The sequence below is a fragment of the Lepidochelys kempii genome, chromosome 2, assembly GCF_965140285.1.
Source record: "Lepidochelys kempii isolate rLepKem1 chromosome 2, rLepKem1.hap1, whole genome shotgun sequence".
In the NCBI taxonomy this organism is placed as follows: Eukaryota; Metazoa; Chordata; order Testudines; family Cheloniidae; genus Lepidochelys; species Lepidochelys kempii.
The window spans coordinates 97,224,694-97,249,686 of NC_136381.1; the positions used below are offsets into that span (position 1 = coordinate 97,224,694).

The 24,993-nt window shown below is 40.2% G+C and overlaps 1 protein-coding gene across 3 annotated transcripts in view; it reads left to right on the forward strand.

The window, feature by feature from the left end:
• Positions 1–24,993, forward strand: part of DOK6 (docking protein 6) — a 438,959-nt gene that overhangs the window by 310,322 nt on the left and 103,644 nt on the right. For all 3 annotated transcript variants that reach the window (XM_073331713.2, XM_073331712.2, XM_073331714.2), the window contains one exon: positions 12,517–12,655. In XM_073331713.2, coding sequence (XP_073187814.1) covers positions 12,517–12,655 — 139 coding nt within the window. The remainder of the gene's footprint in view (positions 1–12,516; positions 12,656–24,993) is intronic.

Genomic DNA, 24,993 nt, shown 5'->3' on the forward strand with positions numbered 1-24,993 from the left:
TGCCACTTACAACAAGCTGTGAGAGTTTTACATTTCAGAAGAAGAAATCCAGAATGGCAATATGTGGAGATTCATCGTTCCAGTAGATAGGTTTACTATCTGGAAAGGTATTTGGATACCAGGAAGAAGAATAGTCTTGAAATTAAGGCTCTGGACTAGGAAATATAGGTTCATGTCCTGTGTGACCCTTGAAAAATCATTTGATCTCTCTTGGCCTCCATTTTCCGTCTGTAAGATGGAAATAATATTATCTTCTTTCTCCTCCCCTTGTGTCTTGTATATTTGGCCTGCAAAGGAGCAGGTACTGTCTCTTATTATGGGCTTGTCTTCACCACTGCGCTATGAAGAAGCTCTCCCATCAGCGTAATTACTCTGCCTCTAAGAGAGGCAGAAGCTATGTTGGCAAGAGAGCGTCTCCTGCCGACATAGCGCGCTGTAGACACCGCTTTAAGTCGATGTAACTTACATTACGCAGGGAGGTGTTTTTTCACACCCTTGAGTGATGTCAGTTACATTGACTTAAGCAGTAGTGTAGACAAGCCTTATATATTTGTATAGTGCCTAGCACAAGTAGAGACACCAGTTTTGGCTGAAGTCTGAGAGTGCTAATTTCATAAAAATAGTAAATACTAATAACGAAGGTGATAGGCACTTTACAACTGCCTGAAATAGGCAGGGAATAAAGCTAACGGGAATTGCACATTTAAAAACATATGAAGTTGCTTTATACAACAAGAAAAAACATGTTTTGTACATAATGTTCTTTGCAGTAAATAACCACCTTTTATTGCTGGTGAACAAGCAGATGTCCTGTATATCAACTCATAATTCTACAATACAGCTAGAAATGGAGGACACTGATAGATCTATGGGGAAATTAGATTATAGGGCTGATAAACTATGAAATCAGTGGAGCTATACCAGGAAAGAATTTGGTCCATTGTTTTTCACCTTATAATGGCCACGATATCTGTTAGATGTGCAGAATGGGACTCTATGATGCTAACTGCAAAACATGGAAACCAAGCTTATTATCCATTTGGATTCCCACCAATTTCCTTGGCTAAATGACAGAGTCATTATGAACTTCTACCTGTTCTGTATGTAGCCCTTTATAAACTCCTTGCACTTCACATTATTATTCTTTGTTTCTCAGTTTTTCACTGACCTTTCTTCTGCTTTCACTGACCTTTTCTCACCTTTAGGGCTTCTCCTGTCTATTGTCAAAAGTCTACTCTTGTATTAAACAACATTTCCCGCTTGCCTCCTGTTGATTTTTCTCACCTCTTCATTTGTTGACCTTTTCTAGATTCAGGACATTTATGTAGTGTAACCTTTTCCTAATGACTCACCCATCCACCCTTTTACATTTCCTTACTCTAGCTCAGTACTCTGCATCTTATCAACATTGTCTTATATCTTCATCTGTTTTTCCTATCATTGCAACAACTGTCACTGCACTTACTGTCACAGTTTTTATAGCACCAGAATTATTTGTTATTGTTATATGTTTATATAGTATCATAGATAGGCATGGCTTTTTCCCCAAGTCAGCCCCAAAATTGACTAATATTACAAAATGACAGAATCTCAGGCTAAGCAAATAAAATGGAAAAGCCAAAATACAAGAGCAATGGAATCAGAGTAGTAAAACGTGCAGGTGATGATTGTTCATGTTCTTATCAGTTTCTTTAGCACACAGAACTGAGAATCAAGAATGGAGTTTTCACAGGTCTTTCTGCCATCACAATTAATCATAAGCTTTTGTGAGCTACAGCTTACTTAATTGACACAAGTACTCCTTTTCTTTTTGCGGATACAGACTAACACGGCTGCTACTCTGAAACCAACAATTAATCATGTTGCCTCAGACCCTGCCATGAGTCTGTAATGTTTTTAGTTATTGTTCTTGGCTGATGCAGCTCAGTTTATTAAATGGGTTAAGTGAAGACTGTTCAGGGGCTAATTTTTGACTAATTACATATTTTAAAAAATGTATATGGTTTTAATTACACTTCACATTAGTGAAATGACAGACTAAGCACTTTTATTTCTTTAATTAAATTAACAGTGCCATATTCGGGGGGCTCTTAAAATCAAAATACATTTTAATTAGAAATATGTAGGAATTAATCTACCTAATTATAAATGTCACCCTTTATTTTAAGATAGATTGAAAGTTTCAAAAATGAGTAGTGATTCTGGTTGCCTCATTTTTTGAGTGCTCAAGTTGAAACTCCTTAAAGGGGACTGATTTTCAGAATCAGACCCTTTTAGAGTATTCCAAGTTAACATTCAAACACCGAGGTACTCAAATTCTCTAGTCACTTTTGAGATCCTTGGCTTAGACATCTTGCCTGAAAAAAGATGAAAACCACATTATATTAGACTAGTTAGATATAAAAGCCAACCATGCCTCTTGGAAATAGATCGCCCCTGAGGAGGGTATGCCATGTGTTGCATTTGTGCACAAAGAACAAACATACTTTGTCAGAATTACCTTTATTTCTGATGAGAGACACGAGGTGGGTGAGGTAATATCTTCACGCAGCTCACATTGGCCAGGAACAGTGAACCGTGGCCACTGTGAGCTGCGGACAGCCGTGCAAATGTAAACAAATGGGCCACAGGTTGCCCACCACTGCTATAGATAGTCATAGTCCTGCACTGTAATAATTGCCTAAATATTTGTTTAACTCATTTGGCTATTCAATATTATACACTTCTCTTTTCTCATGCCTGATTGTGCACCACTGAAATCAATGGGAGATTTACCATTAACTTAAATAGATCCTGGATCACTTCCTTACCCATCACATTTCCTATTCTACAACTATCTGTGTGAAGCAACTGCAGGATTCAGAAGTTTAACTAACACAGATACAGACAGACACCCTCCCAGTGATCCCACTAAAATAGGAAATTAAATTACAACAGTCTCTCTCTATAAATGCAGTCCATTCTTGTCATTGATTTCCATTGCTTAATGTAGTGTTACTTAAGACTCGCATGCTGATATTCAGAGTCACTGACCATCCACAGCTCCAATTATTTTCATTTAATTTTTTGGGCGTTCAGCACTTCTGAAAATCAGCTCCCTTACCCCTAAATCTGCAAACATTCTAAAAAGTTTTAGGTGGACAACTCCTATTAAAATCAGTGGCAGTATTTCAGCATTCTTCACTACTCTCTGAAAATGTACTGTGCTCCTTAACCTAATAAAAGGGTAAATCTTTTAATTAAATAAATGTTTAGATAACCGAATGAAAAATAATACCTACAATCTGTTTTGCTTGCTTTTGTTTTGTGCCTCTCTTATTAGGATCTTATTTATAGATATGTTTAAAACATGAGGGGAAGTCTCAACCATGACTTGAAAGAATCAAGCTCTCTTAGGGAGAGAAATGCCATTTGTAAATGGTAGCATCAAGTCCATGCATTATTTACGTTATCATTAGCTTTCTCAACAGTAGTCCTATAGTGTCTGGTTTGAGGGTTTGATGTTTGCATCAATTAAAAAAAAGTTAATTTTAGAAATGATGCAAACAAATTCAGACTAAAGCAAGTATTTGGAACATATGAGTAAGTCACGGTAATTTTCATAATTGATCTACTTCCAATTTATTCTGTGCTGTCATCTTAGATGTCTTTCTTATCCATGCAACCGGAGCTTCTAGTAGTGATCCTACATTAAGGCTAATTGGTGAGCTAATGCTGTGACAACATTTCAAAATGAAATGACTTCCAAGGTTGCTATTTTGTGGAAAGTTAATTTCTCCTTCTTTCTTAAGGATCTGGTCTGACACCAGTGGGAATCTTCCCACTGACTTCAACAGGTTTTGAATCAGGCCCAAAGTGGTAAGTTAATCAGGGGTGAATTTAATATTAAATTCTTACTGGTATGGGGGGTTACCGGCCCCCAGAAGGGGCGGAGCCTCAGGCTGAAGGGGCAGGGCTGGTGGGGTCAGTATCCCTGAGCCAGCCCATCCACACTGCCTGGCCCCCGCTGCCTGTGGCTCCAGCAGCGATTAAAGAGTTCAGGGCTCCGGCCGCTGCTGCAGTAGCAGGGGCAGCGGCGACCAGAAGCCCCGGGCCCTTTTAAATCGCTGGCCCTGAGGCAGCTTCCCCTTTTGCCCTCCCCTTCAGTGGCCCAGGGGAGGCAAAAGGGCCAGCATCATTAGAGCACTGCTGTGGCAGTACTTTAATGTGGGCTGCGTACAGGCCGGTACCAGCATTTTACTGGTGTGCCGTACCGACCTGTACCAGCCCATTGTCACCCTGAAGTTAAGTATTCTGTAGATAATAGTGGGCATCTGCAACTATGGCACTGCATATTGAATCCCCAGTTTAGTATGATGTATGGCTGCACATATCAAATATGAAAGCAGATGAATATTTTGTTGTTCATTTACTGGGCTAATAGAAACATTTGCTACTGTTCTGGAAAATTAGCTTTAAAATGGTGTTCACTGTGCCACAGTTTGCCAACAATTAATCTAACAGAGTCAATGAACAGAACTACATGCTAATAACTGAGGTATTTCCTCTAGCTCCTGTCTTATTCATACTGTAACATGATAAATTAAAAATCTGCAAACTGATATTGATTGTTCACTAGAGAATAAAATATAAACAACTCTGATGTCCTCATACATAGCTTAGTATTCTTGCCAGCAAGTTAAAGAAGTATGGGTTGGATGAATGGACTATAAGGTGGGTAGAAAGCTGGCTGGATCATCGGGCTCAACGGGTGATGATCAATGGCTCCATGTCTAGTTGGCAGCCGGTATCAAGTGGAGTGCCCCAAGGGTCGTCGGTCCTAGAGCCGGTTTTATTCAATATCTTCATTAATGATCTGGAGGATGGTGTGGACTGCACCCTCAACAAGTTTGCAGATGACACTAAACTGGGAAGAGAGGTAGATACACTGGAGGGTAGGGATAGGATACAGAGGGACCTAGACAAATTAAAGGATTGGGCCAAAAGAAATCTGATGAGGTTCAACAAGGACAAGTGCAGAGTCCTGCACTTAGGACAGAAGAATCCCATGCACCGCTACAGACTAGGGACCGAATGGCTCGGCAGCAGTTCTGCAGAAAAGGACCTAGGGGTTATAGTGAACAAGAAGCTGGATATGAGTCAACAGTGAACAAGAAGGTGAATTGCATTTTGGGCTGTTATAAGTAGGAGCATTGCCAGCAGATCGAGGGATGTGATCATTCCCCTCTATTCAACTGTGTCCAGTTTTGGGCCCCACACTACAAGAAGGATGTGGAAAAATTGGAAAGCATCCAGTGGAGGGCAACAAAAACGATTAAGGGACTGGAACACATGACTTATGAGGAGAGGTCGAGGGAACTGGGATTGTTTAGTCTGCAGAAGAGAAGAATGAGGGGGGATTTGATAGCTGCTTTCAACTGCCTGAAAGGGGGTTCCAAAGAGGATGGCTCTAGACTGTTCTCAGTGGTAGCAGATGACAGAACAAGGGGTAATGGTCTCAAGTTGCAGTGGGGGAGGTTTAGGTTGGATATTAGAAAAAACTTTTTCACTGGGAGGGTGGTGAAACACTGGAATACGTTACCTAGGGAGGTGGTGGAATCTCCTTTCTTTGAGGTTTTTAAGGTCAGGCTTGACAAAGCCCTGGCTGGGATGATTTAGTTGGGGATTGGTCCTGCTTTGAGCAGGGGGTTGGACTAGATGACCTCCTGAGGTCCCTTCCAACCCTGATATTCTATGATTCTATGATTCATATTTTATACATAGCTTTATATTGTATGTTGCATCAGATCATACCATAAGTCTTCCAGTCGATGTTTGACTATTCATCCATCTGTACCATTCTGTAATAATACAAATAACTTCCCCTTTATAACGCCCCTTTCCAATAAATAAATTGAGGCACCCAAAATCAGAAAACAGTTGTGATAGTTTAGGCCAGAGTGACTTATTCAAGGTCGGAGAGCAAATCTGTGGCAGAGGCAGGAAAAGAAGTCCAATCTTAGTTCTGTGCATAACTAAAGCCAATCAACACTTCAAAAATCATGAAAATGACAATATTTTTGAAAGTTTTTTAGTATCATTGGATTTTGAAATTGACCTTTTATCCAAAATATTTGATTTTTTTAAATCAAAATGGTGATCAACCTTTTTTTATTTACAGTAGAACCGCAGAGTTATGAACACCTTGGGAATTGAGGTTGTTCTTACCTCTGAAATGTTCATAACTCTGAACAAAATGTTATGGTTGTTCTTTCAAAAGTTTACAACTGAACATTGACTTAATACAGCTTTGAAACTTTAATATGCAGGTGAAACATGCTGCTTTCCCATTTTTTTTAGTAGTTTACATTTAACACAGCACTGTACTGTATTTGATTTTTTTTTCCTTTAGTCTGTGCTGCTGCCTGTGTACTTCTGGTTCCAGATGAGGTGTGTGGTTGAGTGGTCAGTTCGTAACTCTGGTGTTTGTAACTCTAAGGTTCTCCTGTACCAAATTTAAACAAAAAATGATAAACATTTTACAGGAAATGAAAAATGTTGGTAGTGTCAGAAATTTTGGGTAAAAAGTGTCTTCCTATGCAGCATGGGGCACGGGTCACTTGCAGGTTCATAGTGTTAACTATGAAGTCTTTAAATCATGATTTGAGGACTTCAGTAACTCAGCCAGAGGAGAGGAGTCTATTACAGGAGTGAGTGGATGAGGTTCTGTGACCTGCAGTGTGCAGGAGGTCAGACTAGATGATCATGATGGTCTCTTCTGGCATTAAAGTCTATTTTGAAAGGCTATTTTTCCAATTAAATTTTTTTTCATTTGAAAATTTTTGTCCACTTCTGGCTTTAACCTATAATCCTTACTGCCAGATGCTGGGATGGGACGACTCAATAATTGTCCTGTTTTGTTGATTCTCTCTGAAGCATCTTGCGCTGGCCACTGTCAGAAGACAGAGTACTAGGTTAGATGGACCATTAGTCTGACATAGTATGAACATTTTTATTCTCTTCCCCTCTTTCTCTTTGCATATTTGTTCTGTGCATGCACATAAAAGCTATGCTCATACCCACCATAATGTGTTTCATGATAGTATTTGTCTCCTGACACAACTCTACAAAGGAACAAAATGTGAGTGTAGCTAAATGACAAAATAAGAATTCAACTGTTAGTTGAACACAACTGTTAATTGCCTAGAGCTGCAGTGCACAAAAGATATACTCTTAAGAATTTCATCAACTTGTATAATAATAAATTTTAAAAACTGTACAGCATACCACTGGGGTTTTAGCACATAAGAATGTGATTGTCTGGTTTGGAGTTCCTGCTCTGTCTTAACACTGGAAAGGGTGTAAGCATTCACTTTAGGTTTAGAGAGAAACTAGTTGTCAAAATGAGATTTATCTGCAGACCTCCAAATTTTCCCTTGATCGCAGCTAAACAGCATTCAGCAGACCTGAATGTGAAAAAGAATCTTTGCTTTTTAGCAAATTGTAACGTAGCTCTCAATTCACCTCCATTTGTGCTGTCTTCTGCCAGTGTAAACCAAGATGCACAGCTTGTGGTGGGGAGGAGGAAGTTTCGTTGTAAAGGCCTGGCAGTCGGAAAAGTGACACAGCTGTAGTGGACCAGTGCAACAGGGAAGTGGAGGACAGAATACTGGGGGATAAAAAGGACTATACAGAGCATTGTATCGTGCTCAGTGCTGGCTGGTGTGTGTGTGTGTGTGACTGCCCTGCACCTTTAAGCGGGGGTTGTTTGGCTGGCTGGCCAAAAGAAGGGAACAGTGCTTTATGGCTGGTGGGGAGGGGGAGAGGAGAGGAGAGGAGTAGGGGGGTGAAAACTGCTGCAGAAAGGGTCTGCATGGTCTAGGGTGAACAGATAGCAAGTGTGAAAAATTCGGACGGGGGTGAGGGGTAATAGGCACCTATATAAGAAAAAGCCCCAAATATCGGGAGTGTCCCTATAAAATCGGGACCTCTGGTCACCCTAGCGTGGTCACTGACTTATCCCCTGGGAATGCAGGATTTAAAAGTGGTGGATCTGCGCATGAAGCCTCCCATCTTACACAGACCAGGACTGAAGCAGCACCTACCCTCCCTCCCCTTTTAGATGGTAAAATACCAGGTTTGGTTAACGCCTACTGTGGGCATTATGCTAGCCGTCTCTTGTTTGGGGGGGGCTGGGAAGGAATTTTGCCCTTACCACCATATTGGCTTGGGTGCAGTTGGGGTTTTCTTCGCCTTCCCCACAGCAGGTTCAGGTGGGTTCTGTTTATGCATGGCATGACGGGCGGTAGACCATATGTCGCAATTCATTATTTAAATGTAGGGCAGATGTCCCATGTAGGTACTCCATAGGAAAGGTATACAATGACCGGATAAATGGCTTGGAAAAGGACTTAAAAAGAGGTGTTCATTAAAGGAACGAAAGAGGGGGTGGTTGGGGACTCCTATGATTGGCATGGCAGGGAGCCAACCCCCAATTCTTATAGCCCACCTTAACCCTCCTATGGGGTGGGGGTGGATGGTAAGATCCCAGCAATGGATTTGCTGGAGAGGAAAAGAGGGGGAACTGTAAAATCCCCCTGGGTAATTATGGAATAAACAGGGGGTTACCTGACCTGTACACTTTTATCTGCTGGTTAGTCCCAGACATCTAATAATAAAGTTGCAGCCTGATTAAACCCATGTCAGATGTCTCCTGTCCTTCTTTTGGCATAGCCAGACAATAAGCAGAGCAGTTAGAGATGTACTGATTCTATGTATGCTTGGCAGTCTGCTGGCAAGGTTACTATGGAGCTCCTGGAAGAAAGTAAAGCTGCCCTTTCCCAGCATAGTTCCTGGAGTAGACCAACAATGGTAAAAACACCTGACCTCCCTCCTTCTCCCCACCTCCACCTCTAAGAATCAATCCCACACCTCAGGCTATAGCTGGTTTCTCTGGTTAAATTTGCATCTCTCTGTGCCAGCTGGGGTGAATCTAGCCCACAGTGTGCCAATATACATTTCATTGTTCTTGGACTCTTATTTCTAGTCTAACCACTTGTCATCTGAGGGAAACAATATAAATAATTAGGGTTACCTTTCTGTATCATAATATTCCAGACAGCTGAGCAAAAAGACTCTACTCCATACTATCCATGGAATAGACTCACCTCCTTGAGAGAGTAATTGTCTATAATAAGCCTACATGGAAGCAAGAGAGCTTTGTCCCACTGAGTCTTTCCAGAGACCATTTTCCTTTCATAAGGGTCAGCCCTGCATGGTGTTGAGTAGTGCTGGCTGGAAAACAATTCCATTTTGCAAAAATATTTGAAATTTGGTTTTGTTCTGATGTGGAACAAAACCAAGACCTTTCAAAATTTTTGTGAAAAAATTAGTGCGCCTGTAGCCAATGTCCCAATGGTTAGGGTGATCATCTGGCATGTGGGAGACTCCGGTTCAAATCCCTACATTGCCTCATTTGTTTTGGTTTGAACACAATGGTAATTTTCAACAGAAAAAAAGTTTTGCCAAAAAATTTTGGACCAGCTCTAGTGCTGCTTGCCTTCAACTCCCATTGACTTCAAATGGAGTTAAGCCCACTCAGCACCTTAAAGGGTGATGCCCATTATTCCCCTCTCACACCTTTTGAGCAGTTGCGTGTATAGTGAATCTTGAGCTAGGGAAACACAGTACATTTATTGGAAGGCTGCCATAAATAGCTTCCCTCATGTTGGCATAATATAGCACACTATGCTTTCTGGTTCCAACCGGAAGACACAACCTCCATGTTAGGCTTCACCAGCAAGAAGAGCTGCCATACCACCGCATGGCCAGCTTCATTGTTTCCTATTTTTTAGTTTGATAGTAGATTTTGATTGTATCGGCTCTGGCTGGTGATTATGCTTTGCTTTGTTAAAATAAGTAGCTTAACTCTTGAATCTTAATCAAACCCTGTTTGTTGTTTTCTTGTTGTGATCCCTGTTGATTTTTTTCCTCCTCTGAAACCAGCAAAGAGATAGTGGTTTGTTTCAGTTTGTGAAACTCATAATTTTTTCCAGACTTTCCATTTCACGCTGTTTGAATTTTATTAAGATCTCTTTACACAGGAACTGAATGTCAGTTATATGATGCCCTAAGGGAACCAAAATGTTGCTTTAATGCCTCAAATCTCTTGAGACATTTCGTTTGTACCAGAAGCTTCTTGGAGACCTGTGGCTAAATACATAAAATATTTTCAATGTTTACAGAAAGACTTCTGTCTCAGGTGGAATTTAATACAAATATTTTTATTTTTACCTTCAAATTGAATTAATGCCAAGCTTGCTAATAACCCTCTACTGCTCCTTATTGAAACAGATTGAATCTCGTTTGGTTAGTTGGTTTTTGTTTTGGAAGTGTGGTGATACAGTATATTATAGTGAGATTGGATTTTCTAAAGAGTGTGACTCTTTATTTTCTTTTTTCTATTCAACTGCACATCTCTATTGACTGTTAGCAAATATTTGCACCAAAAATATTTTCTCCACACTTCTCCTCCCCTCTCCCCCCGCCCACCCCCAATCCCTTGAAACAATTTTTGGAGATTGATCTTGACTGTTCTTGTACACCTTCCAGGAAAAACTGCTGAACTATGCCTGATGCTCACCTGATGTTTATGTTAAGATCAGTCTTGATATCATCTGAACAGTTTAAGCCTCTTCATAAATATTGAATACAATAATCCAGTACAGGAATAAGATTAAGGACTGCAGGAAGTATTACTAATATTAAAGCTGGTCAAAATTTTTCAAAATTCAAAATTTCAATTTGTGTCAAAATTTTGACAAAAAAGGATAAAAATTATATGAAAGTTACATCAAAGTTAGTCATAAAAAACAGTGTAACTTTCATATAATTTGAATCCTTTTTCGTCAAATTTTGACACAAAATTCCTTGACCTTTTGAATTTTGAAAAATTTTGACCAGCTTTGATCTATATGCATAGTCTGGGAGGGGGATTTATTCACGGGAGTTTATTAAAGCAGGGTAAGTAAGCTCATTATGTAGAATTAGATTTTTTTTGTATTAATGTAAAAGCAACTTTTAAGATTTTTATAAGAAACATAAATAAATAAAACTGTAGGAACTTTTAAAAGGCCAAGATTTTAAAAAGTGACTAGTGATTTTTCATTGCTAGATGTGAAGCACTGGAAAAGGCAGCTGAGATTCAGAAGGTGGGTGAAAAATTAGGCCCCTTTATGAAAAATTAGGCCCCTTAAAGGTATCTCAAGTGGGTCATCAAAAAAACGGAGACACACCAAAATCACTAGTCACTTTTCAAAATCTTTGTCTTGTAAATTTAACAGAAATTATTGAGCAGTTGAAAAATTGTGTTTACTAATGGCCCAGGAAATCAAATATTTTCCTATGTCAAATGATACTAAAACTCTTGATTGTTAATACTGAACCAAATTAATAAACCGATTTCAACTCAGCCTCTAAAATTGCACACACAACTATTTGTGTGCTGATTTTTGCATGCCCAAACCACTTAGTAGGCTGACTATTCAAATTATCTGAGCAAATTCCATTTACATGCATAAATGTAGATTTTATGGGGCCACATGCAATATTGCAGGGTGTCGTTTTGGAAACTGGGGCCCTAAATGTCTCCTTCACATAGTTCTTCCTCTTGAACCAATATTCACTTTAACTGCCTGCCCTTGAAGGTTTATTCACATTTAAAAATCTTTCCCAGTTCAGTTATTCATCTTATCTACCTCTCTTCTTCCTCCATATATTGTCGTGGGAAAGTCCTGAGAGTAAGACAGCACAGCACTTACTTTTCACAAAGGAAGAAAAGATTATTTTTATTTATATTGTAATTTGCATTATTTTAATCTACTTGTATAATACAAATAAAGTTCGTAGTACGGAATGTATTCATACTGACTGGCTTCTGTAATCATCAGATGAGTTGTAGAAACTGCCTAATGCAAATGTACTCCAACAGTATGAATATTATCTCTTAATCCCTTTAATGCTCGCTCTCAATACAACCTCTTTCCAGTGATAGACCACAATGGCATTTTTGAAGTGCCAATGTTCTGTTAAAATATCAGCACAGTGAGGCACGATGTACCTTGTACATTTGGCAGTAATGAAGTGGTTAAGGGACTTAAATTTAATTACCTAGTCACCAGTACAGGCATCTGAAACAAAGCCATAAATAGTTGACTGCATTACTAAAGGTTTCTTATTTTATTATAAAGACTCCTCTCATTCGGTTCAGATTATTTTGGCTGGATGACTAAAATTGAATCGAAAGGCTACATTCACAAAGTTCTGCACACACATATCTCTCAGAATACATTTCTTTGCTAGTAGAAGTAACCATGCAGAGGTTCAAAATGCCACAAATTTACCTATGAAAATTGAGAAGTCATTTCCAACAGCAGGGTGAGCACATGAATTATAGAGGTCAGCGCATTAATTTTTAACTGTTATAAAACAAGTACTCACTTTTTTTTCATTCCTCCCACTCCCTAAATCTTATCCCAGGATGTGTGATACAGGAGAAGGACTGTTCACCTTTCAGACAAGGGAAGGAGAGATGATCTATCAGAAAGTCCATTCTGCAACACTGGCAATAGCTGAGCAACATGAAAGACTAATGATGGAGATGCAGCAAAAGGCACGGGTAAGATCTTACCTCCCGTATTTTAAAAACTTCCATTGGTGAAGTGAAGGGTTATGATGATTGCAGAGTACAGCTCCAGCTAGTTATGCCATAACTGTGTGATTTAAAAAAAAACGGTCCCAACAACTTTGATTTTTTTTTAAAGATGATAATACACAAAATAAAGAAATAATCCATCAGGCTGGATGGAGCAAATTCAAAGAGTGCATGAAAAAAGAAACAGAAGGTAATTTTCAACTACATCCTGGAATTTTGGGATGATGGTTTGCATAGTCCTACCTCCTTCTTTGTATGTGTGACAAAGCATGCAGCAGCATACTACACATATTGGAATTTGGAGAGCAGAGATCCGGGGAAGCCAGAGAGAAGGGAATTGCAACACTTACAGTGAGAAATAATGGCTAAGGATTTATGGGCAGGAATCTAAATAAAAAATATTGTAGAACTGGAGACAGGAAGATTTACTGATATAGGAAAGGTGAGAAGAAGAGAGTTCAAAATCAAGGTTAAAATGAAGTTGGAGACAAGCAGAAGGTCCAAGCCAAAAACGGCAAAGAGCAAATGGAACTGTGTTTAGTGATGTTCCAGTTGCCCAAAACACTTACTACTCTACAGAATATCTTAGTTCTATTGGTTATAGCATTGCCACCTTTCTAACTGTGGTAATAAGACCCCTCAGGCCCTACCCTCTGCTCTGCCTCTTCCCAGCCCCCATTGCTTGCTGGATCATCTCCACCTCCCTCCCCCTACCCAGCTGGACTCCTTCTGCTCTGGAACTGGGACGGGAGCTGCTGCAGCCAGACAAGGAGCCTCCCTGCAGATAGGAGGTGGCCCCAGTTGGGCAGGGACTAATGTGGGTTAATGACCTGGCGCCTCCCTCCCACCCCGCTTTAACCAGGTTTTTGGTGTCCGGTCAGTACATCTGATCAGACACTGCCAGGTTCCCTTTTTAGATCGGACTTTCTGGATGAAAACCAGGCACCTGGCAACCCTAAATGCAACAGTTCCTAAACTTTTGAGGGCCACGCTGCCCCCTTATCCGTGTCCCTGCCACCTCCTGCTCCACCCCCAGAGCTGGGTACTGCTGGGCAGGAGCACACACACAGGGGTAAGAGGACAGAGTCTGTGGACCGATCCGCTGTCAGGGGCGGAGCCGCAACCAGGCCACAGTGTGGGTCGACATCCAGGCCCACAGCCTGGTGCGGCTCCACTCCCAGCCCCACCCTGCCCACAACCTCAGTCCTGGCCAGAGCAGAGCCACAGCCAGGCTGTGGTGGGGGTCGGCAGCCGGGCTCCCATCCAGGTGTGGAGCCACGCTGAGGCTGTGGATGAGGCCAGTTGCATGCTGGGAGCCGGCGCCATGGCTGGGGCAGGAGCAGAGCTGGGGCAAGGGGTGGCACTACCTCCCTGCCCCCCATGGGGGCTGGCCTGGACCCTCTGTGCCCCCCCAACAGTCCCACCATGCCCCCCTGCCCCACAATTTGGGGACCATTAGCTAAATGGCACCTGGACACAGAAGCCAAAAACCAGACTGTCCAGATAAAACCCAGGTGAGTGGTACCCCTAATTAGGTACATAATAAAGCAGCTTTTTTACAGAACTGATTGAATATTAGAGATGGTGTCATAGGACTCTGTGGTCACCACTGGATGGCAGCCTCTTTGGGCAATCCTGGAGATTAGCTCTGCCCAGTTCAGCACCCCCTTTCTTCTTTCTACAATCTGCAGCTCTCCTCCTGCTCACAGAGTCATGGCATGGCTGCATCATGACTCTGGCCTCTGACCAGATCACACTTTGATTCCCCTTTGGGGGTGGGGGAAGTGTCCTTCAAAGTCTTTCTGCTCAAACAGTGTCAGGTAGTCCTCACACCTGCCTCCGTGACCCTGGCAGTCTTCTAGTTCACTACCCCAAGCAGTACCACTCTGCAGTATTTGCTAGTGCAACCAAGGCTCACCCTCTACTCTGTGTTCCAGTTCAAGACCCTGTAGTAAGTGGTTATGGTCTGTGACTACACCAATGGCCCCCAGACTCCTCCGGGGGGCATGGAATCAAGGAGTCATAACTGGCTGCTTGATAGCCACCCCCCAAAGCAAAATGGAACTTTGATGCAGGAGGAATTGAACCCTGTATGTCTACTGTTTTGGGGGCATTTCAATGAGAATACAGAGAATGGCTACAGTTTGCTTTATTTACTTATTTATTCATGGGACTTATTTTTCAGGACTTCCCACCTGCTCTCCAGCAGCTTTACTGTTTACTGAAATTGTTTTGGCTCTGCCATTAGATGACTGTTTTAAAAACATCACTTATGGTGCTTCTGACCATATGGCGAATAACATTAAATTCTTAGAGCAGACTGAGAAATATCCACCCAATGTCCTTTATACTTGTGTCTCTGGGATGTAAACTTGATGGTGACCTCCAAAGGGGGCAAAATAGCCTTGTGAACTGTTTTACTGCTTTACGGTTTATAAAAAAGGCCTGAAAGTTTGTTGATGTATATTAATACCCAGTAAGTCCAGTGTTACCTGATTTTACTGGAGCATTTACTGGAGTTCTCATATATATGAGAAGCTCCATCAGACTGTAACTGAAGAGGCATGAAATCTTTAACAAAAATAGTTTTCCCTTTAGTTAGATTGCATTGCATCACATCTCCAATATTGTAATCCTACCATTGCTCCAGATGGCCCCTTTGTTCTTAGCAGACAAGTTGTGAATGTATAGTGCAAGAAAGCAAACAAAAATATGTTTTAAATCTAGGATTAAGAGGCCAAAAATGTATTTTAAATTCTGCCTTCAAGTTCCCACTTTGGTCTTGTGCCCATAGCCTTTACTAGTTAACTTTTCCTTTTTTTCTGATTCTTTTTATCTTGAACTGTGTGCAATTAATATTGTATTAGATAGGGATTTTGCATTTAATTTTTATGAAACTGAAAGTGAAGGAAACAAAACACAAAAACTGAAGTTTAATAATATGTACATTATTATATAAACCAGGAAATTAAAGATGTGAGGCTAATTCCATCCATACTCCTTCCTTCCAGTCTCAGTAATGAATGAATGAAAGAAGGGACTGTCTGTAATAGCTTTGATTTTTTTGTACACTACATCCTGAACATTGTAGCATTTTTAATACTTAATGCTCTAATGCTATGTTTAAATTCCTTCAGATTAAAATTGTTATAATCCAATACTGTAAAAGATTAATGGAGTTTATAAAGGAAATGATTGTGAAGCTTTAACCATAGCAACCCTGGTGAGGTATATAGATTATATACTCCATTATGAGAACTAAAAGCAAAGTGGGTTACTTTAACATTCATAGAATACCAAATTCTGTCAATAAAGAAAAGGCAAGATTAATTTTTTCCTGCAAGAGGTCTGTCAAATAAGGGTATTGCTAATAGCTAGTAGCAAAACTTACCCAACATTTGGGGAATTATGTAAACAAAAAGCCTTATTTTATCTCAGTATAATAAGCAATAAACTAATTTCTCTGCTAAGAAACCTACTGCTGAACAGTAACACTAACGGTGTTGTGTGCTGGAAAATTCTGTGGGTTGCAATGGATGGGAAAAAAAATGAATCCTTCCCAATACCCTCCAAAAGGCATGAAATGGCAGCAAAGCTTCTCCATAGCAGCCACTGCAGTATCAGGGATGCAATTGCTCTGGTGTCTCATATACCCTTCCATCACCACGATGGAAAAGAATGGCAAGTAGATACATGTAGTCACAGACACATACACTTGGTGCCTTGCCAAATTCCCCTCCACGCTGTGGCATTGGGAGACCTCCTGGAATAAGAGTTGAGGCACCCTGCTCAATTGACCACACTGCTTCTGCTGCAGTCAGAAACTTACCCAGCCATGGGAGGCATGGATCGTGTTTTCCCCAAAGTTAATGCCAAGAAAAAACAGACATGCCAAATTTTACACTGTCATGCACTTTCTGCAAAGTGACTATGAAATATTACCAGATCCCCGCAGCAGCATTTTACACTCCCTTTGAACAGGTCTAAATGACTCCACAGGGTACAGGGCACTGGACAATTGTGCTTGATGTTGGAAGTACCTTACTGACAGAACATAAAAGCTGTTTTCTAGTGTTGCAAAACTTTTCTTTTCTTTTCTTTTCTTTTCTTTTCTTTTCTTTTCTTTTCTTTTTTGCTTTTTGACAAAAATAGAGTGACAGAATCACTGTATTTCTGAGTATTATGTTTTGCTGGTGTTTTATTTTCACAAAAACATTTAAAATAATGTGTTTATCGTTTAATAACATTTAAAATTAAATAAAACAATGACTGGTTTCTATTAAAGGCTTTTTTGTGCCATTATGTTATCTATATTAGCTTATTTCTATCTTTGGTTTTATCATTAGTAAGTTGTACGTGTAACTATTTGTGCAAGATGAAAAGATGTTATTGGCTTCCAGGGTACTTTTTGTTTTAATATTTGTCTCTTACTATTTTTGGTACATCTGGTGCTTGTAAATGTTGAGAGAATGATTGAAATCCTCTGTGTATCAAAAGAAAAGCAACAGCACTAGTGCAAGTTTCACCATACTGCTACACAGGTAAAGCCTCCTAGTATAGACACAGTGTATACTGGCAAAGGAGTGCTTTGGGTGGTATAGCGTATACCGGTTCCCCAAACAAAATAAACTGCACTGACAAAGGCACTTTTTTGCTGGTATAACTGCATCTATCCTAAGGCTTTGGTCAGTATAAAAATATTGTAAAACGACAATCACACCTTAACCAACATTACTATATTGGCAAAAGTTTTAGCTGTAGACCTCGTCTCTAGGGATGAGAGAATATTTCACTCTCTATGCCCATTCAATCCTTTGCATCTCTCTTTTTACAATCAATAAGGATGACAACTATTGCCAGTTCTACTGGTAATTATAAAAGAAACTCAGAGATTATCAAAGCATGTGAATGCAGTTGTTCCTAATGATCCTTATGTGTCTAATCTCTATGCACCAGTAAAAATTTCGCACAAGTCCTTCAAGTGGGACTCTTAGGCTTAATTCTTCTCAAACCTACCCCCGCTTTACACTGGTATAACACCACTGACTTCATTGGAGTTACTCCTGATTTACACCAATGTAAAGGCACACACAACCAGTCTCGTGTTTGGATGTGTAGAATGGGGAATTATGGGTTGCAATGCACTTTGATCTTTTTGAATGCATAGGGTAAGTTTTATTGTTCTGTTTGTGAGTGAATGACTCTGTTATGATTGGCTGAGGACAGAGATGTGTAATTTAATAGCCCTAAAAATTGCTTTTTCAAGAGGTGGCAGTAAAACTTCATTTACGTCTTCTCAAAAGAACTGTAATTTAACATTTTTAATATAAGGTTTGAATAAGATGAAAACAGCTGATGTCAGTCGTACGTCAATAACACTAGAAACAAAGTATTTGGAAAACAGAGAATTTTATATATTTGCACAACAAGTACAATTTTAGTAAGTGTACAGGAATTATAGGAAGGCGATTCACTAGCACAGTGGATGAGAAAGTGATGAAATTTCAGAGGGTGACTCTTTCTTCTTCTGATATGAGACATTTTACAAAAGATTAACCTCTTACAACTTACGGTGTCTATACGGCTCTCTTTCACTCTTCTCCTATCTATGTTTCTGTAAGTTATACTCCAAGAATTATTTTGGGGAAGTTCTGTGGCTGTGTTATGCAGGAGGTCAAACTAGGTGATCACAATGGTCCCTTCTAGCCTTGGACTCTATGAATCTACTTCTATCTCAAAGTCATATAAATTTAAACTGTGTCATTTAGGCAAGGAGAACAGTAAACGTGTTGACGAAGGAAACCATGGTACTCTACTCAAATTTTGATACCCAAGGGGATATTGTTCTACCATTTTTCAGATATGATAAAGAACCAAGGTCCTAACACTTGTGGTCATTAATGGTCTTGTTTCACTTTGTGTAAGAGCATAGGTATTGAATGTGATGTCCTGGACAACAGTCCAACTGCTTCCAAATTTTTCCCACAGTTCCAATTTGATACAATATTCTTCTTCATTTCCTGTCCTAAAAAATTATATATCGTTGCTGTGCACTTTTATAATCAGCTGGTGCATCTCACCTCATCATCATAATTAATGTTAGGGGGCTTATTCCTTCACCCACTTACTTCCCAGGTCCTTCTCGCATGAACAGAAAGCAACAATATCTGAAGTCCAAAGGTGCAAACAATTCAATGTTTATTGGGGTGAACTTCCAGCAAACATGATTCCGGTTTCCTTCCTTAGTGTCCCCCTTCCCAGCTCTGACACCACAGAGCCTTACTTGTGTCCCTGTTCCCATTCCTGCCCTTAGCTAAACATGATTCCAATTTCACCACCCCTGTTCCCATTTCCCCCACACATACACCCACCCACTTCCTGATTGACTGCAGACTATATAGGAAGACTTGAGTTCTGCTTAGCTATACCTTAACCAATCATTTTACTGAAATTTAACTAACCAATCCTAACATATTGTAACATGATTATTTAACCAACTATATCCCACCACCTTAATTAGTTTACACCCAGCAAAATTAATTATACAGCAGACAGAAACAATCACAGACCCAGACAGAGATTATACAGACAAACAATAGGGAAATGGGGACTACAGTGATAGAACAACAAAGAAATGAGGATTTCACATCCCAGCTATTGATAAGTGAGTTCTTGCCAGACAGGATGCTATCAAACTAAATTTCCTTTTACATCTCCTAGGCACTTCCCTTTCTCTGGAAGTGATAGGCATTATCAGGATTGTATTCCTAACAGCCCAATAACACCTTATTTCAATGTGACTAGTTTGGAATGTGAGGATGTGACCATTTACTTCCCAGCTTATGGCTGCCTCTGCTCCTTAGCCAAAGGCCTTAGCCTAAGAACAGGCCCTCAAACTGTCACAGTAAGAGAAGGCCCTTACACCAGCAGACAGTGATTTTGATTCTTTCTTTTATACCTCTATAACTAGCCAAGTGATAAGAATACACCTAAATTCTTAGGGTATAGGCCTTTACAGACAGGCCTAAATATCTATATCCTAACAATAAATATTTTTGTTTTTCTAAAAGATATGCTCTAGAAATAATTCTGAGGATTATTCTGGCCTGTGTTATACAGGAGGTCATACTAGATGATCACAATGGTCCCTTCTGGTCTTGAAATCTATGATCATTAGTCTATATGTAGGTGTCTGCATTCCAGTATCTCTTTATCCACTCCTCCAAGGTGTTGTGAGGCTCATTTAGTTATTGTTTCAAAAACTCTTTGAGAACTGAAGATTAAAGTTGACATGGAAGTTCAACATTTTTATATTATTATTACTATCATCTCATGAAAAAATTGTCCAGTTCAACTCCAGAGAGCTTTTGCAAAAGTGAACCTATCTCTCCTTTCTGATGTACCCAAACACTGAACAGCTGGTAGTGTGCTATTTCACAATCTGTGATGAGATTCCGCCCACTGGCAGGTCCCTGCCAGCTGTAGGCATTATCAAGGAAAAATGTGTACTGCTGTTTTTTTTTCTCAGTCTCAGTCTGTGTACTCCTTAATTTTAGATTTGAGTATTGTAACCTCAGTTCCTATCAGAGTCAATTAGTTGATTCAGAAGTCCTGTTGGAATATAATATTTTTTCTATGACCATCTATCATGGGGACCTTTACTCACCACTGGATTGCCTCCTTCTGCCCCACGTCTGGGGATTAGCTCTGCCATCCTGATGCCCTCTTCTTTTGGTCACCAGCTCATCTCTTTGTCCTTAGGAGCTGCAGCACCTCATCTTTGTGTCTTAGCTCTCCCAGTCACAATAGTCCTCCATTTCCAGAGTTCTATCAAGTTCTTCCACACCATCCCAGGTCGTCCTTAAATCCACTGCTCTGGCTGAGCCACTCCCTAGGTGTCTAGATTGAACAGACCCAGACAGTCTTCAAGTTCATTGCCCAGACTGTGCCGCTTATTCTGTGCTGGTAGGGGAAGCCAGATCCTGGGTTCCTGCCCAGGGGCCCTGTCTCCAGCAGCTAATGTCTGTACTACCATGAACCTTACCACCACTCTTCTGGAGTTTTTCTTGCCTTGCCTATCCCAGACTCGCATTCTGCACCCTTCTAGCTAAACCCCTATCTCCTGGGTCTGATATGTGGATTTTGTGTTATGGGGGGCAGTTTTGTGGAGTATGTGTGTGTTTTGTGTGTAGAAGGGGGAACAGATAATGAAGTGCTTACACGTGAGTTGAACTGGTGTACTATTTAGTGTGGGTGGATGGACCAACTGTAGAGGGATGGCGGGGGGAAGGGAATGAAAGAGGGGGTAGGAGAGGAAACTAAAGAAGGAACAAAGAAATATAGGAAGGAAAGAAGAGAGAGAAATAGAGAAGAGAACATTGGGAGGCTGTGACCAAATGCACACCTGTATTTACACCTTACACACTATAATAATAATCTTTGTACAGAATATGCCTTGTGAGATATTATTTTAAAACTATCACCTCACGGGTCTATAATATCATGGTGAAATGTGTGTAGCAACATTATATGTAAAGTTACGAACATAAAATTATATTATGACTGTAATGTGGTTACCAGATGAGTCTAAGAAGTAGATAAACCTGTTTCTAAATACAAAGGACAAGCTGACACTTCTAGTCAGTTGAGGGGCAATCACCTGTCAAGTGGCCATTCTTTGGCAAGGACGTGGGAGAGGAAGGAACAGATCAATTTATATTTTAGCAAACAACAGCATGTAATCTTTCATCACAAGGCTCTATGACTCCAACCTCACTGTGGGAATGAACTTTATCTAGGGGTAATCCTGAACAAAATGCATTTCAAAGGGTGACCAGACTATAAAGGTGAGGGGCAAAACCACCCCAGGTATTCTTTCTCTCCCTGTCCATATTTCTCTTTTTTTCACCAATGAAGACAAAAGTAACCAGAGCTTTGGACTTTTGGGAGGGGTTCTGACTGAGAATTTGGTCAGCCCTGTTGCTGGGAACATTTGGTAATAATTTTATCTTGAACCAAGTCTAGTTTAAGTTTTAGCATTTTATCTTTATTTCTCTTGTAACCATTTCTGACTTTAATGCCTTGTACTTGTAATCACTTAAAATCTCTCTCTTTGTAGTTAAATACTCTTGTTTCATTTTTAATCAAAACTAATCCAGTGTTGTCTTTAAACTGGACTGTTTGGGTAGCTCCCTTTAAAGTAGCAACTGTTGTACATTGACCCCTTACAGGGGCAATGGGCCTCCAATAACTGAAGTGTCCAGGAGAGGGCTGGACAGTGCAGAACTCAAATTGTTAGGGGAAAATCCAAGACGGGGAGTGTGTTGGGGTCACCCTGCAAGTGGTATCCAAGGCTGGTGGAAGCCAAAGTGTACTGGCACCTTGCAGCTATACACAGACACTAAGGATGTGAGCTGTATGCTGTCTGGCTGTTTGCCTGGCGCCCAGGTTGGGAGCAATAGCAGCAAAGCATTGTGAGGCATCCCAGGTTGCATGGTAGGTCTGGATTGCACTCTGGAATGTCATAAAGGGTGAATGAAGAAAGAAGGGTGATGGAGAGAGAGAGATGCCTCAAAGATTAGGGGTGGAAGAGAGATATGGTAATATGTAGGGGCTTCTGGAGAAGGGAAAGAGATGGGAAGAGTTGAGAAAAATAATACAAAGGAAGGAAAGGTATAATGGAGCAGAAAAGGGAAGTATATGAGGATGAAAATGAGAGGCTGGAGAGGAGAAGAAACCTTAAGGAATTGATGGACAACTCTAAGATTAGCCATTTTTGTTTGTTTTTATTAACCCCCAGTTCTCATTCTTCCTCCACACAAATTCCACATTGAGTCCCTTATTTTCCCTTCTCCCCCGCACTGCACTCTCTCTATTTAATTTGTCCACTAGGCCTTCATCTTTAAATTCATTCCCAGACAGTAGTCCCAAAACATGACGATTGTAAAAAGGGATGAGATTCTGCTAACATTTGTGTGCTAAAAAAGTATATTTAGATATTTCCTAAGAAGTGGAAAATCTGAAATTTTGAAAATCTCATGCACTACTGAGCTGTCGGTGGCAAAAGCTACAAAGGTTCTGAGAGATACAATATACCTTCTTTATCAGAATCCTCTTTAGAAGACAGGAAAATTCTGTGCCTGTTGAAGACTTTTCAAACCAACCAGTGTCCCTCAGTGAATGTGCAGCTTCTGTGACAATGGGAGGTGCACATGCGTATCAAAGGGAAGACAAACATTCTCCCAGTTCAGCTGGGAATCTCCACAGGGGAGCATCAGACCCTACTCATCTAGTAAACTTTCCCTCTGATTTGTTTTTTGGTCCTCTGAGATATCTTATATTTAGGGTTCTGAAAGTGCATTGCAAACAGGAATTGATTAAACTTTTTCCTCTTTTTCCTCTTTTCCACTTTTCATCTTCTTTCCCAGTCTCAGCTTTGAATTGTCCTTCATGATTGGAAGAATCCTCCTCATGTCTGCCAAAAAAACCTGCTTCCCCTTCTTCAAATACATCCTAAACCCCATCCATTAATCCTCCAAACATTGATCTCCACATCCTCTATGCCTCAGTTGTAGCCCTGTTACTTTAAAACAAGATTTTGTTTGTTGCATTGACAACATTTTGGGACAGATATCTAGGGTAAAATTTTCTAAAAGGCTTAGAGGTTTTTAGGTGCATAAAGAAGCTGACTGCACTTGGAGTTAGGTGCTTTTGATAATCTCACTTGGCACCTATCTGCATCTGTAAGCACCTAAATATGTACAAAAATCTGCCCCTACTTGATTTATGAGCCTAAGCCCCATTAATTGTCAATGAGACTTAGGGCCCTATATGTCTAATTCAATTTTGAAAATAGGGCTTAGACTCCTAAATTACATAAGGGCATTTGAAATGTTTATCTTAATCTTATTCTTTGTAAAACATTATGTACATTTACAGAGCTATGGAAGTATTTAAAGGGACTGTATCAGCTTAAAACCCTTGCTAGAAAATGAGACAAATAAGTGAAGAAGCATAGAATTTAGCATGAGCGAAAAATGTGGTGTGATTATCGGCTTGTTCTTGAAGAGTCACAGGTAATAGGAACGTTAAGTTAGGAATGTTTGCTGTAATTATTAGATGTCTGGGGCATGCCTGACTGAACCCTGTTTGGCTACTCCCAGCTCTCCCCCAGTCTAAACTTTGAACAGACATTTAATATATTTGGGAAAGGAAGTACTTCTTCACACAATGCACAGTGAACCTGTGGAACTTGTTGCATGGGGATGTTGTGAAGGCCAAAACTATAATGGGGTTCAAAAAGAATTATATAAGTTAATGGAGAATAAGGCCATCAAAGGCTATTAGCCAAAATGGTCAGGGATGCAACCCCATAGTCTGTGCATACCTAGCCTCTGACTGCCAGAAGCTGGGAGTGCATGATGGGATGGACCATTCGATAATGACCCTGTTCTGTTCATTCCCTCTAAAGAACCTGGCACCAGCCACTTTCATAAGACAGGATACTGGACTAGATGGACCATTGGTCTGACCCAGTATTCTTAGTTCACTTTATGCACACTTTAGACAATTTAAGACAATTTGTTCATTTGTTTTTGTTTTTTAATAGTTTCACTTTTGATTCTTAGGCACAAGCATAATGTCACAGTGTCTGGGTAGTACTCACTGCAACAGAATGTTAAAATCAACAAACAAAACTTTTTTCAGGTATTTTTTTTTCAATATCTTGAACACATCTCCCTAAGAGTTTTCTATAAAGCCCAGCACTGTAATAACCACGGGCTCTGTCGAGCCTAGTGCTGAGGACTCTGCAGCTGATCCAGCCATAAGTGCTTTACTTTAATATTAAACTATTAATATAGAGTTTTGAGAAACATTTCTCTTGTACAACGTTCTAAATTCCCCAACAGAGTAGCTGTTATTAGCAACAATACTAACAGATAAAACCACACAACGCTCTCATGTGATAGGTATTATTTTAATAATTATATTAATGAGTAAACTGATGCACAGAGAGATTAAGGCCACATTTGTCTGCATATAACTTGCACAAGGTCATAGAGCAAATCAATGGCACTGCTAGTAATAAACCACTGCCAAAATGGAGTCCTGAATCCCTATCAACATCTTATTCATAAAAGTATTAACATTTGGAAGAAATGTTGCAATTCTGGGGAAATTTGACTCATACCCATTTTCTCCCACAGTTTTGTGAATCCCTATGTATGTGTCTCCCTCCCTCTTTCTCTCAAAAACAAAAACAAAACAAACAAACAAACAAACAAAAACCCACACCACTGAAA